The following is a 16,431-nucleotide window of genomic DNA, read 5'->3' on the forward strand; positions in this document are numbered from 1 at the left end:
ATACAGTATCTATAAATCTATAATTAGAGGTGCCTTTATGATGTTTTTCTGTATATCAACAGTTTGCGATGAACTTCTCACGTTGTGGGGGTGGTTGGAATGTTCCTGGCTTTTGTGTACCTGGTCATATTCATTGTATCTTTGTCATCTGTTGTTACAAAAATGCCTTAAAAATGATCCCAGGCAGTGGCGTAGCTTCATTACCGATCAAGTGGCTCTGCATCTCGCAACGAATTGCTCCGAATAAAAAATTAAATAAATAAACACAGAAAACTGTGATATAAGCGATAAATATTGTGATAATTTGGACAAACGTGTCAATTGCATTGCATCAGGTGAGCATATAATATGGACAAAAGCAAACTGCGGAAGGAATAACAAAAATTTGAACAAAATTAATTATTTTGTTTATGAATGGGACTACGAGATGTTGGTGTTTCGAATAACTTGTTATAAATTTCCTGGCCATTGGCCAAGTTTGCACAGGGAAACGAAAGAGAAATTTCAGCATTTCAAACTGAAATGGTTCATTTGTTCTCGGGAACCTTGATCTTGTCCGGCAGCAACACTTTATAAACTATGAATTCATTCGTTTACTCAAAGTCCACAATTTTGGTTTTATTTCTGAATTTATGAGTAATTAAGCTGTAGAAATGGTGGGATATTTTCGGGCCACCCTCGAATAGTATTCGAAGATGAGTCATTCATCTCACCCCCAGTTGGCGAAAAGAAAAACGTGATGCAGTCCACCCTCGCCGGTTGTTTTGATACCCTACCCATTCCTCAACTTTTGGCTGATTTTAATTTCACACCCTGCCCCAACAAACTTCGCGTTGTGGCGGCGACTTTTGGTAGATAAAGCAGTCAACACAAAAATCGATAAGCGCTCAACTTTTCATTTTCTTTCGACTTTAATTTTCGTATTTCGTCTCAAACCCAACCGCCTTTCTTTTGGCGCAATGACATAATGTGACCCACAAGGCTTTTGATTAACCCGGACAAACAAAGAGCGAAAAATACCGATAGCTACACGGAGCGAAAGATATGCTTAGTTTTTGATTTCATGAAAAATCGCATAGCGTACATCAATTGCGAATTTGAACCATCAGATATATTTTAGTAGCCCACTTAGTTTTTCCCTCAGTGTAGAGAGTGGTAGAGGAAGACAGTCGAGCTGTCGCCAATTGCGTGACCCACCGCCTCTTTCCTGTCCGCAATGTGGGCGTGGTTTGGGGGCATTGAGCCAGCTCTTTTTTATGAGTTTGTTGGCGCCAATCGCATTTGTGTCCCAAACTTTAATAGACGATGAGACAACAAAAAATTGGAACCGACTTTCGGCATTGAATGTGCGATTTCTTGCCTTGTGTGGGTTGCTGTAGAATAATTTGTCAAGGATAAAAATCTATGCAAAAAGGATACCCTTTTTTTTGCATTAACGTTTTCCAAAACTTGAAAACAAAGAAAGCTTTCTTATTAAAATCTATTAAAGAGCTCAGTACTATAAAAATTCATTCTATTTAGCCCATTGTTCAATTTGACAGCTGATTTAATAAGGGGTTCGTGGTAGCAGCATATCATCTTTTCAAAAAGCATGATGATCCCAAGACATTTCACCTTTATCCAAACTGCAGATCCCAGTAACCCCCTCGTCTCATCTCCAACCACAAAATTTCTTGCCATTGAATTTAGTGTGTTACAAACTTCCAAACAAAATACATATTCATTGTCTCTATCGACCAAAACGTTTCGATTTCCCTTTTCGCTAGCGGGGCAAAACCAAAGCCGTTGAAAAATTTATTGTTAATTTTTTGTTCAATACCAAAAGCAAGAATCTACAATAGATAGCAGTAAGAGAGGCGCAGCGTCGCCATCCAGTCGCGTAATTCAGAATGAATCCCACTAATCTGGGCAGACAGAATGGGGCTCTGGTGTTGGAAGTGTTGAAGGTGCTGGGTCGCCCGGCGACCAGTTACGAGGTGGCCGAAAGAGTGGCCGACGTCTACAGGCTGCCGCTGCACCGAATCCGTCCTGTGGTCACCGACGTCCTCGAGGCTGGATCACGACATGGATTCTTTAGCAGCCTCAATGACCATTATTCGGTGGTGCAGCCGGTGGTGGAGCAACTGGGCCGAGATATAGACCAGTATGCAGCCGATATTCTGGCGGGATACAGTGGCGAGGGCTCTCTGCCCAAGATGTCGACCCTGATGCTCAAGCTACAGCAACTGGACGGATCTCCGCCCATGATGACGGGGTTGAGGTATTCCCGAGTGAGCTCGGGGGAGCAACGCGAACACTTGCCCTCCGGCGACGTGTCCCTGGACGCCCGTCTCATGCTGCCCTTTCCTCGAGTACTATGAAAATTCTCCATTTCTCAAATTGTATCAGACAGTGAAATGTTTTGTGGTTTGTGCAACAGAAAAAATCTCGCGTTCAATAAAGTCGAGGCAACTGCCTCGAATTTGGACCAAGATTAATTTTTAGAAAGGATTTTATATATTTACATTTATGGGTTTCAAATCTTTTCTCATGCTATTTGTTTAATATCCTATTGAAATCCTTGAAAGCTTGGTTAGCCGCGATAAAAATCTCTATTCGTAATGATGTCCCCGAAAATGGGTCAGTGACTTGTCCTCGTTTGTTCTCACGTTTTCCCAGGGGCTATTGTCCTTTATGCGAGTGAGTGAATGAGGGACATTCACATTCAGAAACGCACTCACAAAGAACAAACAGCTGCGGTCTTGTGGCTTACTTTTTTCCCCCATTTGCCCCGGACGCAAATGGCACTCCACTTCAGGATTCCCACCTTGCAGCTCCCACTTGGCAGTTCCCAGTTCTCGGTTCTCAGTTCCCCACTGTCCATTGTCAGGTTGTTGCCTGTCTAGGCGGGATCCAAACAGAAGTTCAAACTCGAGTGGCAGCTTTTACCGGCTCATTTGCCTTTGGCTTTTGTCTGGCTCACTTGTCAGCACTCAAAGGCTATTCCAATTATAGTCCGCAGTCGAATGGAATAGGTGCGCACAAAATGCTCTACTTGAGTTCAAAAGGGTTTAATTGGCTATTAGGATTTTTCATGATTTATGAGAGGATTCAAGCCAATCGGTTTCGAGAGTATTCAAAAGTTGAGTTTTCCCTGCGAAGATTTCCTTCCTGCTCTCCGTTGCTTTGTTCAACGGTTTTAATATTATCGCTGGACATCAGCGTGAGTAATTCTTGCTTATTTTCTGATTCAATTAATTGAAGTATAATGCTGCGACGAGATTTCATTTGTCATTTGAATCCAAAAGCGAAACAAAAAGCAGGGCAAACAAGCAAGATGATGACAAGTTCAGTTTAAAAGCTCTTTGTTAGTTCCCCGGGTGGAAAAGTAAGAAAGAATGAAAGGGGATGTGTTTCTTTCCGCTTTCCGGGAATATTTAAAAAGTAAAACTTGTATTTTGTTTACATTTACATGCGAGGCAATCCTTTATGAGTAAACATACAATGGTTCGTTGACTTCAACGGAGGTTGCAACTTACTCTGAAAACAAACTTAATATGGTTTGATTTTTAGGGCGAATTATTTTATTCCTAAAAGTGCTTGGTTTAGACGCGAGAAAACGTGAATGAAAAATCTGTCAGAAAAAATAATTAATTTATATATTATGTTGTGCAAGTTTCGTTTTCTAGTAGCCGTAGTCGTCATATCGAAGCACCCCACTAATTCCTATGTCTACCAAACCCCTCTCTTTTCGCAGAATGAGCCGCCAACACCAGCGGCACCACCAGCAGCATCACCACCTGCCGCCGCACCAGCAACCGCAGCAGCAGATGCCGCAACAGCAGCAGCAGCTGACGGCGCAGCAGCAGCAACAACAGCAGCTACTGATGGCGGAGCACGCAGCTGCCGCGGAGGCGGCGGAGCTGTTCGACCTGCTGTGCGTGGCCACAACGATGCGTCAGATCCTGGCGCTCCATCGGGCCATGTGCGAGGCTGTGGGATTGAGACCCTCTCCTCTGAACGACTTCTACCCGCGGCTAAAGGCCAAGGTGCGTTCGTGGAAGGCGCAGGCCCTGTGGAAGAAGTTCGACGCCAGAGCTGCCCATAGAGTCTACGGCAAGGGAGCTGCCTGTACTGGCACACGCGTGCTGGTAATCGGAGCCGGGCCCTGTGGACTGCGTACCGCCATCGAGGCCCAATTGCTGGGCGCCAAGGTGGTGGTGCTGGAGAAACGCGATCGCATCACCCGCAACAATGTGCTCCATCTGTGGCCATTCGTCATCACGGATCTGCGCAACTTGGGCGCGAAGAAGTTCTACGGCAAGTTCTGCGCCGGCTCCATCGATCACATCTCCATTCGGCAGCTGCAGTGCATGCTGCTCAAGGTGGCGCTGCTCCTGGGCGTAGAGATCCACGAGGGAGTCAGTTTCGAGCACGCTGTGGAGCCCTCTGGCGATGGCGGCGGATGGAGGGCAGCTGTTACTCCCGCCGATCATCCTGTATCTCACTACGAATTCGATGTGCTGATCGGGGCGGATGGCAAGCGGAATATGCTGGACTTTAGGAGAAAGGAGTTCCGTGGCAAGCTGGCCATCGCTATTACAGCGAACTTCATCAACAAGAAGACGGAGGCGGAGGCTAAAGTGGAGGAGATCAGTGGGGTGGCTTTCATCTTCAACCAGGCCTTCTTCAAGGAGCTGTACGGGAAGACGGGCATCGACCTGGAAAACATCGTCTACTACAAGGACGAGACGCACTACTTCGTGATGACGGCCAAGAAGCACAGTCTAATTGACAAGGGCGTTATTATCGAGGATATGGCCGATCCCGGCGAGCTTCTCGCCCCAGCTAATGTGGATACTCAAAAGCTGCACGACTATGCCCGCGAGGCTGCGGAGTTCTCCACCCAATACCAAATGCCAAACCTGGAGTTCGCCGTTAATCACTACGGCAAGCCAGACGTGGCCATGTTCGACTTCACTTCGATGTTTGCCGCCGAGATGTCCTGCCGCGTGATTGTGCGCAAAGGAGCTCGCCTGATGCAGTGCCTCGTGGGTGACAGTCTGCTGGAGCCGTTTTGGCCCACTGGATCGGGCTGTGCCCGTGGCTTCTTGTCCAGCATGGACGCTGCCTATGCCATCAAACTTTGGTCCAACCCGCAGAACAGCACCCTTGGCGTTCTGGCGCAGCGCGAGAGCATCTACCGGCTGCTTAACCAGACCACGCCGGACACCCTGCAGCGGGACATCAGTGCCTACACCGTGGATCCGGCCACGCGGTATCCGAACCTGAACAGGGAGTCGGTCAACAGCTGGCAGGTCAAGCATCTGGTCGACACGGACGACCCGTCCATTCTGGAGCAGACCTTCATGGACACGCACGCTCTGCAGACGCCGCATTTGGACACACCGGGCCGACGCAAGCGACGCAGTGGAGGTTAGTTTATAATTATCAATCGATCTGGCTTTATTTAATAATTACTTTGGGGTTATGTAAAGACTTGCTGCCCCAGGGTGCCACCTTGCTGAGATGGATAAGCGCCCAGCTGCATTCCTATCAGTTTATTCCTGAACTCAAGGAGGCTTCGGATGTGTTTCGGAATGGACGCGTTCTGTGTGCGCTTATTAATCGGTGAGTAGTGGTTTCATATACATGTTGACACGGTAAAATCATTAAAATGGTTCCATTTAGCTATCGTCCTGATCTCATCGACTACGCTGCCACCAAGGACATGAATCCCGTGGAGTGCAATGAGCTGTCATTCGCCGTCCTAGAGCGCGAACTCCACATCGATCGCGTCATGAGTGCCAAGCAGTCGCTGGACTTGACCGAGCTGGAGTCGCGAATCTGGCTCAACTATTTGGACCAGATCTGTGACTTGTTCCGCGGCGAGATCCCCCATATCAAGCACCCCAAGATGGACTTTAGCGATTTGCGCCAGAAGTATCGTATCAACCATACGCATGCCCAACCCGACTTCTCCAAACTGCTGGCAACGAAACCCAAGGCCAAGTCGCCGATGCAGGATGCTGTGGACATACCCACGACAGTGCAGCGACGCTCGGTGCTCGAGGAGGAGCGAGCCAAGCGGCAGCGTCGCCACGAGCAGCTTCTCAACATCGGTGGAGGTGCAGCAGCAGGTGCTGCCGCCGGAGTTGCCGGAAGCGGGACGGGAACCGCAACGCAGGGTCTGTTGAAGATCACTATCTTACACCATAGTCTGATGGAAAATAAGTTTCGGAGTGGCTGCTAGATGAGCATATATATGTTAAATTAAATGGTGACAATAAAATATATACAACAACTAAGCTTAGATTAGATATTTCGATGGTAAATTAAATAAAATTTACATTTTTCTAATTGTTTTTGCTATTTAAAGAGAAGGAGCAAAAATGTACTATAATTATTGAAAGGAAAAAGAAAATAACAACAAGAAACCTTAGAAGAATTGTCAAATGTAACAGATTAAACTTAAAAAGTTCTACCAGCTTGAGTAGCCACTCCAGAGACATATTAATGTTAATCAGGATTATTTAAATGATTTCTGATTGCTTATGTTATTTTCCTCGACAGGTCAAAACGATACGCCACGCCGGTCGAAGAAGCGCCGCCAGGTTGACAAAACCGCCAATATTGTGAGTAAATGCTGGCATTATTTTAAATCATGGATTGGTTCATACGCGAATGTGCAGAAGGTCTGAGGAGTGCCATCGCGCCATTTAATCATCCATTCAAACATCTTGTTAACTATATACACAAACAGTGTGTATTTATATTTCATTACCATTGCTCGTTTAAAATTGTTCGAACTCAGCTATCTCATGTACATTCAAAGAATTTAATTGTTAATCACATATGTAAAACGCAAGAAAACCAATTTCATAAAAACAAAACCATCGAAAATCTGTTCCCAAGGTTCAGCTCCTGCTGAGAACAGCTCTCTGTCATGAAATCAGTAACGCCATTAGCGCATTCGAAACCATCAATGAGGTCAGTTCACTTAGTGTCCAAGTGTCCCAGTGTCGTCTACATGGTCCACTCTGTGTGATGCGTAACTCTCAATCCACATACAACTAACTTAGCACAATCCCAGTGAAAGTCAAATAGCCATGTAGATTTAGATTTAGTTATCCGTTCTGTGTCTGTCCCACGCAAAGTCACCCGAATAGCATACCATAGTTCCTCCAATCACTCTCGATCGATATCAAAGTACCCCCTGCCCCCAAGAATACGAATCCGAACCCCCTTCGAATCTGTCCAATGTGTTGACTCTCACCTCTGCCGCGCAGGAGGAGCGCCAGCAGCGCTTGCAGGAGATCGAGGAGAATCGGCAGGAGCGGATGAGCAAGCGGCGCCAGCAGCGCTACCACCAGACGCAGAATTTCTACAAGAGCCTTCAGCTCCTGCAGGCTGGCAAGCTTTTGAGGGAGGGTGGTGAGGCGGGGGTTGCCGAGGATGGCACCCCCTTCGAGGACTACTCGATATTCCTCTACCGCCAGCAGGCGCCCGTCTTCAATGATCGCGTCAAGGACCTCGAGCGAAAGCTTCTGTTTCCCGTAAGCGAAGAGAATCTCCCGTTCTCGCTTTGCACGCTGCGTCTTCTTCTGTGTTTTTGTCTTGACTCGTTTTGGCCCAAACCGGATCACTGTTGATCCTAACTTCTGACTAATGCTGCAGTGCTGCTGTTAAGAATCTATCAAGAAACGAAGAGTGAAGCAACTAACAAGATCCCTAACCACAATAATACCTGCTCGAATAATAAGACATAGTAAGGGTTTTTATTCGTTAACATTGATGCTAACAATTACTTGAATAATGTGTTTAACAAATGTTTTAATTCAACGAACTTAGAAAATGAAAAATACCACAAAATATTTTCAATGGAGATTCTCCTATAAGATCGTTTCCTGTTCTCTCAATGTCTAAAAACTCAGCGATTTTACTTTAATATATGCTCCGATTGAACTAATAGATGTTTAAGAATTTGAATTCGGCTGAGCCAGTCGGCCAGTTACTAATGTACTATTCGCTAAGCTAAGCTCGTTCATCTAACTGGTCCAAACTGGACATGTTGTTATGCTTACGTTCAGTACTTTGCCTTTTGAGTTGATACTTTATGTTCATTCGTTACTATAGACGATCAGTTATCAGACGTAAAATATTTATGCATATCTATCAATTTTGATTTCTTCAAACCTCTCCACTCCGCCCCCAAACTTTAATTATTTAAATGCCTAAACACCAAAAACCCAAAACACGCCAAACAAACACTGCCACCCATCCACAACCTGTGAACTAAAGGATCGCGAACGGGGAGATATTCCGTCAGCATTGCCGCGCACGGCGGACGAGCAGTTCAGCGATCGCATAAAGAACATGGAGCAGCGGATGACGGGACGTGGTGGCCTTGGTGGTGACAAGAAGCCCAAGGATCTGATGCGGGCTATCGGCAAGATCGACTCGAACGACTGGAATGTACGCGAGATCGAAAAGAAGATCGAGCTCTCGAAGAAGACGGAGATCCACGGGCCCAAGGGTCGCGAGAAGGTGCCCAAGTGGAGCAAGGAGCAGTTTCAGGCGAGACAGCACAAGATGTCCAAGCCGCAACGCCAGGATTCGCGCGAGGCGGAGAAGTTCAAGGACATCGACCAGACTATCCGCAACTTGGACAAGCAGCTAAAAGAGGGCCACAATCTGGATGTGGGCGAGCGGGGTCGCAACAAGGTGGCCTCCATTGCCGGTCAGTTTGGCAAAAAGGATGAGGCCAATTCGGATGAGAAGAACGCGGGCAGCAGCAATGCCACCACCAACACCAACAACACAGTCATACCCAAATCTGTGAGTAATTTTGTGTTCATCAACCACCTCCTTGTATCAATTGTTTTATTTGGGTTCTATTGTTATCGGTTCCCCTGTGCTATTTTATATTTGCTTTTATATTTATGTATACTATTTTTTATATTTTTTCTTACCTTTATGGTTGCTTCCTGTGGTTGCTGTAGTCGATGATGTTGTTAGCGTGCTTTAAGCAAAAGTCTAGGCAATTCCCCCACAAACACTCATAGTCATCAAGCTACATATCCACTCATTTGTACATGACACCCATCGAATGCCAAGCAAATGTTTATGTGTTATCGTTAATTGTTAATCATTGTCATCTTCAAACTTCTTTTAATACATATCCTTCTAATAATACAGAGTTCCAAGGTGGCGCTGGCCTTCAAAAAGCAGGCTGCCTCCGAAAAGTGCCGCTTCTGTAAGCAAACCGTCTACCTGATGGAGAAGACCACCGTGGAGGGATTGGTTCTGCATCGTAATTGCCTTAAGTGCCACCACTGCCACACCAACTTGCGTCTGGGAGGCTACGCCTTTGATCGGGACGATCCGCAGGGCCGATTTTACTGCACCCAGCACTTCCGGTTGCCCCCCAAACCGCTGCCGCAGCGCACCAACAAAGCCAGGGTGAGTAGCGATCTTGGATCTATTTAATTGTTTTTACTAACTAGAACCCATTCGCCTATTTTTCCAGAAGTCCGCTGCCGCTCAACCCGCCTCGCCTGCTGTACCACCAACTGCAGGATCCGCACCCACTGCAGCAGCCTCAGCTGAGCAAATGGACACCACTCCACCCAGGGACCAGGTGGATCTACTGGAGACCTCGCGAGCAAATGCCTCTGCCGATGCCATGTCCGATGATGAAGCCAATGTTATCGATGAGCACGAATGGTCTGGTCGCAACTTCTTGCCCGAGTCCAACAACGATTCCCAATCAGAGCTATCCAGTTCAGATGAATCGGACACGGAATCGGATTCGGAGATGTTTGAGGAGGCGGATGATTCGCCGTTTGGTGCTCAGACCCTCCAGCTGGCGTCGGATTGGATTGGGAAGCAGTACTGTGAGGACAGTGATGATTCTGACGATTTCTACGACTCAAGTGAAGGTATTGCGGGTGAGTGGGCACAAAAGGGGAAGTATAAAAACAACTTAATTAATATTAAACTCTTCTTTGTATTTTTAGATGATGGTAAAGATGACACCGAGGGTGAGGAATTCAAGAAGGCCCGCGAATTGAGACGCCAGGAAGTTCGCCTGCAGCCGTTGCCCGCCAATCTGCCCACAGATACGGAGACCGAGGTGGGTCATATTTAACTATTTTCTCTCTCGGCGATGGGGAGACTAACCTTCTCATTATTTTCATTTATTTTCCTTGACTCTCTTACCATATTCTTTAAATCTCCCTCTCATGGTGTTGGTTTCATTCTTGTCCTTGCAAATCCATAAATATTTTAATTATTAGAAACTTAAGTTAAACGTAGACAATAAAGAAAACGTGGCGGACAGAAGCTCTCTGAAATCGAGCAATTCCTTTGAGTCCGCGCGTAGCCAGCCGTCTACGCCCCTTTCCACGCCCACTCGTGTCGAGATGGAGCAACTGGAGCGAAATGCTCCTCGCAAGTTTAGCAGCGAAATCGAGGCAATCAGCGAGAAACTTTATCACATGAACAACATGGTAAAGATGAACAAGGACCTCGAGGTGCTGGCCAAGGAAAATCTGGTCAAGAGCGACATCCTGCACAAGCTCACGCTTAAGGAGAAGTGGCTGGCGGAGAATGCCGCCATAGCAGCAGGTCAAAAAGTGACTCCGACTCCCATTGCGTCTGCTCCTGGGCTTCAACCCAAGTCGAAGTTCGATGAAAAGTTCGAAAAGGTAGTGAGTCCACCTCAGCCGGTTGTCGAACCTAAACCCAAGCCTGTAATCGATTTCAATCTGGATGAGCTAAAACCACGTAAACCGAACTTTGAGGAACGACCCAAGGAGCAGCTGCCCAGGCCTGAAAGTTTGAAAAAACCTCCACAGCAAAAACCGAAAGGCAGCAGCACAAACGTGAGCCGCTCCAACAGCTTGAAGAGTAATGCCAGCAACGGGAGTCCAAAGGTGAAAAAAGCTCCTATTTCAACTAACAGCAAAATGCAAATTGAAGGAATCCTTGGTACCTTGAAAAAGATGCAGAGCCAGAACAGTAGCGATCAGGATGAAGATATGGATGTAGATGAGGATGTGGAAAGAAAGCCAAATAAAGAGCTCAACAGTAAGTTGAAGGAAATCCAAGCCAGCAGCTTTGCCGGCACCATGGACCACATTAAATCACAGCTGACTATGCCAACAGTTAGTGCACAGGCACCACCATCCATGGATCTTTCCAAGTACTTTCCCAACCAGAAGCAAGAGAAGAGCTCCGCCAGCAGCACAAACAAGAATCAGGTTACCCTCAAGGATGTAAATCTGGCCAAGTACTTCCCCAGCAGTCCAGCTCCACAACGGAGAACCGTGGAAACTGTGGCCGATCGACTAAAGAAGTCACAGACTGAGGCTGCTCTAGCCAAAACCAAGCTACTGGAGGATCAGGCCAATAACCAGGCAGAAAAGCCCAAGAAAGAGGCGGAAAAGGAAGGAGAGTGTAAAAAAATCACGAAAAAGGTGGCAGACTCCAAACCAGTACCTCCAAAACGACAGGCCTCCTTAGACACCTTTAGCTTAAGGGAGCACCAGATGGATGGAGCACTAGACCTGACCAAAAAGAAGGGTCCTACCAAAGCGAGCGCTGGTGTTAAAAAACCAGCCAAATCAGGGAGCACCACATCCGTGACGAAAGCCACGGCCACATCCAAAGGGAAGACCATTAAGATTGTAAAGAAAATCGTACCCAAAGGAACCAAAGCCAAAAAGGCAGCAGAAGCGGCCCAAGAATCCGCAGCAGTAGAGGCTCCGCCAGAAAAGCAACATCCAAAAGATGAAGCAGAACGGATATTGGACGAAATTCTGGGAGATGGTGAGTATCGTTCACCCAGCTCCGACTACCAGCGCTTGTTCCAGGACGAAAAGTCGCCCAGCGATTTGTCCGATAACATAGATCGGATACTCGAGGAATCCGGATTGGATGTGGAATTGGGATTGCCAAAACGCAGCAGTAAAAAACTGGTAAAAACCAAATCCCTGGGCGAGGGTGACTTTGACATGAAGCCTTCGAATGAAAGACTAACTGGAGTACAGAACATCCTTAAGCGATTTGAGTCCATGAGTTCAGTCACCTCACAGAACAGTGATGAACAGGCGGCTTTCAAATTACGTCGCATGGAGTCCACCACTAGCAATCTGAGCAGTTTGACCCGTTCCAGGGAATCTCTTGTCTCCGTCAGCGATTCAATGAGTGATTTGGAAAAAACCATGGATTACCTGCGTAATGAATGGCGCAATGAGGCCACCAACTTTCTGCAAAAGAAGCGTAATAAATTCTATGCCAAAAAGGAGGAGCAGGAAAAGGAGGCTAAGATTCTGGCTAGACCTGATCCCTTAGACAATCTTCCTGTTCAATATCGCGATTCCAAGTTGGCCAAGTTCTTTGGCTTGTCCTCTCGCAAGTCACCTGAAAAGCGAAAGTCTCCCATTAAGAAGAAGAAGTCTCCCTCTAAAACGTCAAAGGTGACCAAAGCAAACAATTCACTGGAGGAGCTGGCCAAGATCAGTAATGTTCGCCAGACCAAGAAGGCACAACCGAAGACTCTAAAACCTGTAGAAGTAAAACCGTTAAAGCCAGCCAGTCCAGTTCCAGATGATTTCGAGATTCTTGATCTGCTGGAAAAAGCCACTGAGGCCAAAGAACTAGAGCGCTCTAAGACTAAGAGTCCAGCCGTAGAACCTATCAATCAGACGCCCAAAGAAGCTATAGTAGAAATTCCCTTACCGGTGGAAGACATTAAAAATCTACCCAAAACCGGGTGTGATAAGTCCACAAACAGCTCACGCCGTGGTTCCCAATCTAGTTTGGTCATGTCGCGACGACACTCGGAGATTTCTCTAAACGAGAAACTCAATCAGGACGCACTCGCAGCCTTGAACCAAATAGAAAAAGAAAGAGAGGCGGAGCAAGTGGACGAACTTTTCCAGAGCATGGTGGAGGAAATGGAGCAGGAACTGCAGCCCAGTGCTATTGTCGAACCTCCACAAGATGACATCGATGCAGATTCCTTGTGCACAACAATCAGCAAGAGTCCCAGTGCACAACCCGTTACGGTGGTCAAACGGGGCAGTTCCGAGGATCAGAGCATAGAGAAGCTTTTCAGCCACTTTTCCGACGAGATGCTGGTAAATGTGGAGTTTGACTCCAACGATGAGCTTGTAGGAATTACACCAAGGGCGACACTCGTTTCCCGAAACACAGAAGATCGGGACTACCTGGATAAACTAGAGTCTTTGGAGCGCGATGAGGAGACTTTCCAACCAGTTGGGGAAAAATTCACACAGGAAAATGTCCAGGACGAAGTGGACGGATTGCATTTCCCATCACGCCCACAACGAAGGCCCAAAAGCAGTTCATCTTCCAGTGAACCATCACTTCCTGTGGCTCCTCAAAGATTGAAAAAAAAGTTATCAAAATTAGATCCGGAGGATATGCCTCCTTCTGTACAGGATCTGTTACAACAGGTTTACCAGAAGAGCATCCAACCTGAAGTAGTGGAAGTAATTCCAGTTGAAGGCAAACAAACTTTAAGGTTCCCCAGCATGTTGGTGGAAGAAGATGTAGACGAAGTGGATCACTCTAAAAAAGAAATCAAAAAAATTGAAACGGCTCCAGAAAAGATCAAAGTAGATAAGGTAACCGATCCGGAGGATGTTCCTCCGGTAATTCCAAATCCAAGCAAACCGCTAATAAGTCAGAGCAACTCCCTCAAGAGCGAGAATTCCTCTGGCAGCAGTTTAGTGGAAATACCAAAGATAATTACACCACCCAAGTCGAGTAGCAAGGAAAACTCTTCGGATTGGGACATGGAGAAGTTGCCAGCATCACCCATGCCACGACGTAGGCTGCTACAAAATCAAACGCCATATAAAGCCCCAAGCGTGGCTAGCAAGGAGAGCTCCTTGGAGTGGGACATGGAGAAGCTGCCCAACAGTCCCATGTTGCCAAGGAGGAACAAGATGCGAGCCATCTCACCTAGCACCAACCCTGTGCAACTTCTCAACAATTTACCCTCCGATGCAGATGACGAGGCGGCACAGAGACGCCTAATCGAGGATTTCGAGCAGGAGAGACGTCAGGCCCTGATCAAGCGGGACGAGAACTTCGAGGCCATTGCGGCGGAGCAACGCAGACGCGACTCCTTACAGAGCAGCAGCAACTCGAGCAGCAAACGCAGTTTACCACCGCCCACACCGCCCATGATGGCATCGCGACGCGGAACAACTCAAGATACAAATCGCACCCAGGATAGCACAACGCGGCACGAGGGCACACCGCCCATGTTCAAAAAGCTAGACGTCGATGGCAGCGGTACGTCAATGGATTCCACCGCCTGCTCCACGCGGCGCAGTTCGTTTGCATTTATAGAGTTACAGTATAACAAACCAGTGATTGTGCCCATGCCCAAGAAATTGAAGTTGCCGAAGCCGGAGCCACCTAAGTTCGTACCCGAGCCAGTGGCCATTGATGAGCCTGTGCCCGAGGTTTTCCAGGGACGCGCTTGGCCCAAGACGCAGTTGGAAGGAGAGGTCGATCTAGGCGATTCGGACAATGAAGATGAAGCAGAAAAGCTAAAGAAACAGCTGCCCGAATACGCTCGTTCGGACTCTCCTCCTTCGGCTGCATTCAAGAATCGCAAGTGGCCGGATGGGAAAACAGTTTTTGATAAGCGCGCCGAATCTCTTGAGGAGGAGGATATCTTCGAAGGATTACTGTCCCCAAAGAAAAGAGGTTCTCAAAGATTCATGGACAAGCCGCGCTCTCAATCGCCACAGCCTTTCAAACCGCTGGCCAACAGCTCCAGGAAAAGCTCAAAGTCATATAGCGACCTTAAGAAAGGACCCTCCTTGCAATCCCTGTCGGCGCAATCCAGCCAGGACACGGACACACTGTCCACCACCACAACAGTAGCCACAGCTCGTCCTGCAAGCTATGCCAATTACGAGGACCCGATGGATGCCAGTACCCAAGCTTTGCTGGATCGAAGCAAACGGTTACACAACCGCAAAAGAGATTTCGTAAACGAGCGAGTAGTGGAGCGCAACCCCTATATGAGGGATGTGCTTAGGAGCACGGATCGTCGTGATTACGACGATGTGGATGAAGATCTGACCAGCTACAGGCCAAGACATTATGCCAGCTCCACGCTAAATCGTTTCCCCAACACCACGACCAGGAAAAGCAACAACAGCTACGATTACCTCAGTCCCAGCAGTGATTATATGAGCAGGAGAAGCTACATACCGAGCGCCAGTGCAACCAGCAGTTACTATCCGTCGACCACGCGTAGCTCCCATTTGAGTGACCTGTTCCGACGACGCAGCCCCGCCAGCGGAACCGGATCCGCACTTTCCGGCTACGGCAACAAAGAGTCGTGCGTTATCTCCTAGTTTTTAGCCCTAAACCATTGACCAAAGCAGCCTTCTCTTTTCGTTTATATTTTACCCCGTTGTGGCCGCAGACGACGCCTCAACTACTATCTCTACTGAGAGCCAACCCAACGTCAGCGAAACCAACCCCACAAACAGACCCTGTACCCTGACCAAACCGATCCGACCCGACCCAACCACCCATTCAAGACACTATAGGTCCCCGATAAGCAGCCCAAGAATACCCAACCAACCAACCAATCAACCATGCTAGACTGCCCGCCCGCCTGTCTGCTCTCGATGTGCCACGACTTCAAGTTCAAGTCCAGTCCAAGTCCTCCAATCAGCCAATGACTAGATCGGGCTAGCCTCAGATCCAGTTGGCCACTTGATTGAAAGTAATGCACCTGGGTACGATCTACGAAGGTAAATTCAAGCACAGCCGTCCGCGAAATGTTGCGCTAACCCCGAACTCAAGCAGCCCGAAAAAAGCCGAAAGTTTGTAGTCTCTAAACCTAGAAAATACTGAAAACTGAATACCGATTGTGTTGTGTCGTTCTGTTGCCGTCCTTACAACATAAACAGGCCTAACCCCTTGCTAATCCTGGCCAGCGTTTGTTTTGTCCTTCAGCGTTCCTTTCGTTTCCCTTCTGGATCGTACCTAAAGGCATGACGCCGCTGTTTTTTGCTGTTTTACTCACTACTCCGACTAATTAGCATGTGCGAACCAAAGGTGTTAGCTGTACATAAAACGCCGCCTACGGGTGTGGGCAGTAGCATCTGACTGATCGCTACTGATCCCGGCTCCCATTGCTTTTGTTTTACGTTCGTTTAGTTACCCGTTGTCCTGTCCTAACGCACACTAATTCATTTGTGTATTCGTAACTCCACTTGCAGGTTCAAACCGAGTCCGAGAGCACTTCACCCGACGAAGTGGAGCTCAATTCTGCCACTGAGATATCCACCGACTCCGAGTTTGACAACGATGAGATTATACGCCAGGCGCCCAAAATCTTCATCGATGACACCCATCTAAGGAAGCCCACCAAGGTTCAGGTAAGTG

The 16,431-nt window shown here is 47.6% G+C and overlaps 2 protein-coding genes across 2 annotated transcripts in view; both read left to right on the plus strand.

The window, feature by feature from the left end:
• LOC6607011 (F-actin-monooxygenase Mical) overlaps positions 1-16,431 on the plus strand; it is a 44,795-nt gene that overhangs the window by 21,225 nt on the left and 7,139 nt on the right. The window contains 13 exon segments of the mRNA XM_032721754.1: positions 3,737-5,415; positions 5,478-5,610; positions 5,671-6,167; positions 6,553-6,614; positions 7,269-7,535; positions 8,281-8,817; positions 9,178-9,441; positions 9,509-9,929; positions 9,999-10,114; positions 10,278-15,377; positions 15,727-15,766; positions 15,769-15,794; positions 16,266-16,424. Coding sequence (XP_032577645.1) covers positions 3,738-5,415; positions 5,478-5,610; positions 5,671-6,167; positions 6,553-6,614; positions 7,269-7,535; positions 8,281-8,817; positions 9,178-9,441; positions 9,509-9,929; positions 9,999-10,114; positions 10,278-15,377; positions 15,727-15,766; positions 15,769-15,794; positions 16,266-16,424 — 9,300 coding nt within the window. The 5' untranslated portion in view covers position 3,737.
• LOC6607009 lies at positions 1,648-2,477 on the plus strand. Its single transcript, XM_002031762.2, has one exon. It carries the CDS (start codon positions 1,890-1,892, stop codon positions 2,358-2,360), a length of 471 nt encoding a protein of 156 aa, XP_002031798.1. The 5' UTR covers positions 1,648-1,889; the 3' UTR covers positions 2,361-2,477.

This window comes from Drosophila sechellia, chromosome 3R, assembly GCF_004382195.2.
Source record: "Drosophila sechellia strain sech25 chromosome 3R, ASM438219v1, whole genome shotgun sequence".
NCBI classification, from domain to species: domain Eukaryota; kingdom Metazoa; phylum Arthropoda; class Insecta; order Diptera; family Drosophilidae; genus Drosophila; species Drosophila sechellia.

Excerpts from the sequence above, each read along its gene's own strand:
- LOC6607009 (XM_002031762.2), top strand. The coding sequence starts at position 1,890 with ATGAATCCCACTAATCTGGGCAGACAGAATGGGGCTCTGGTGTTGGAA.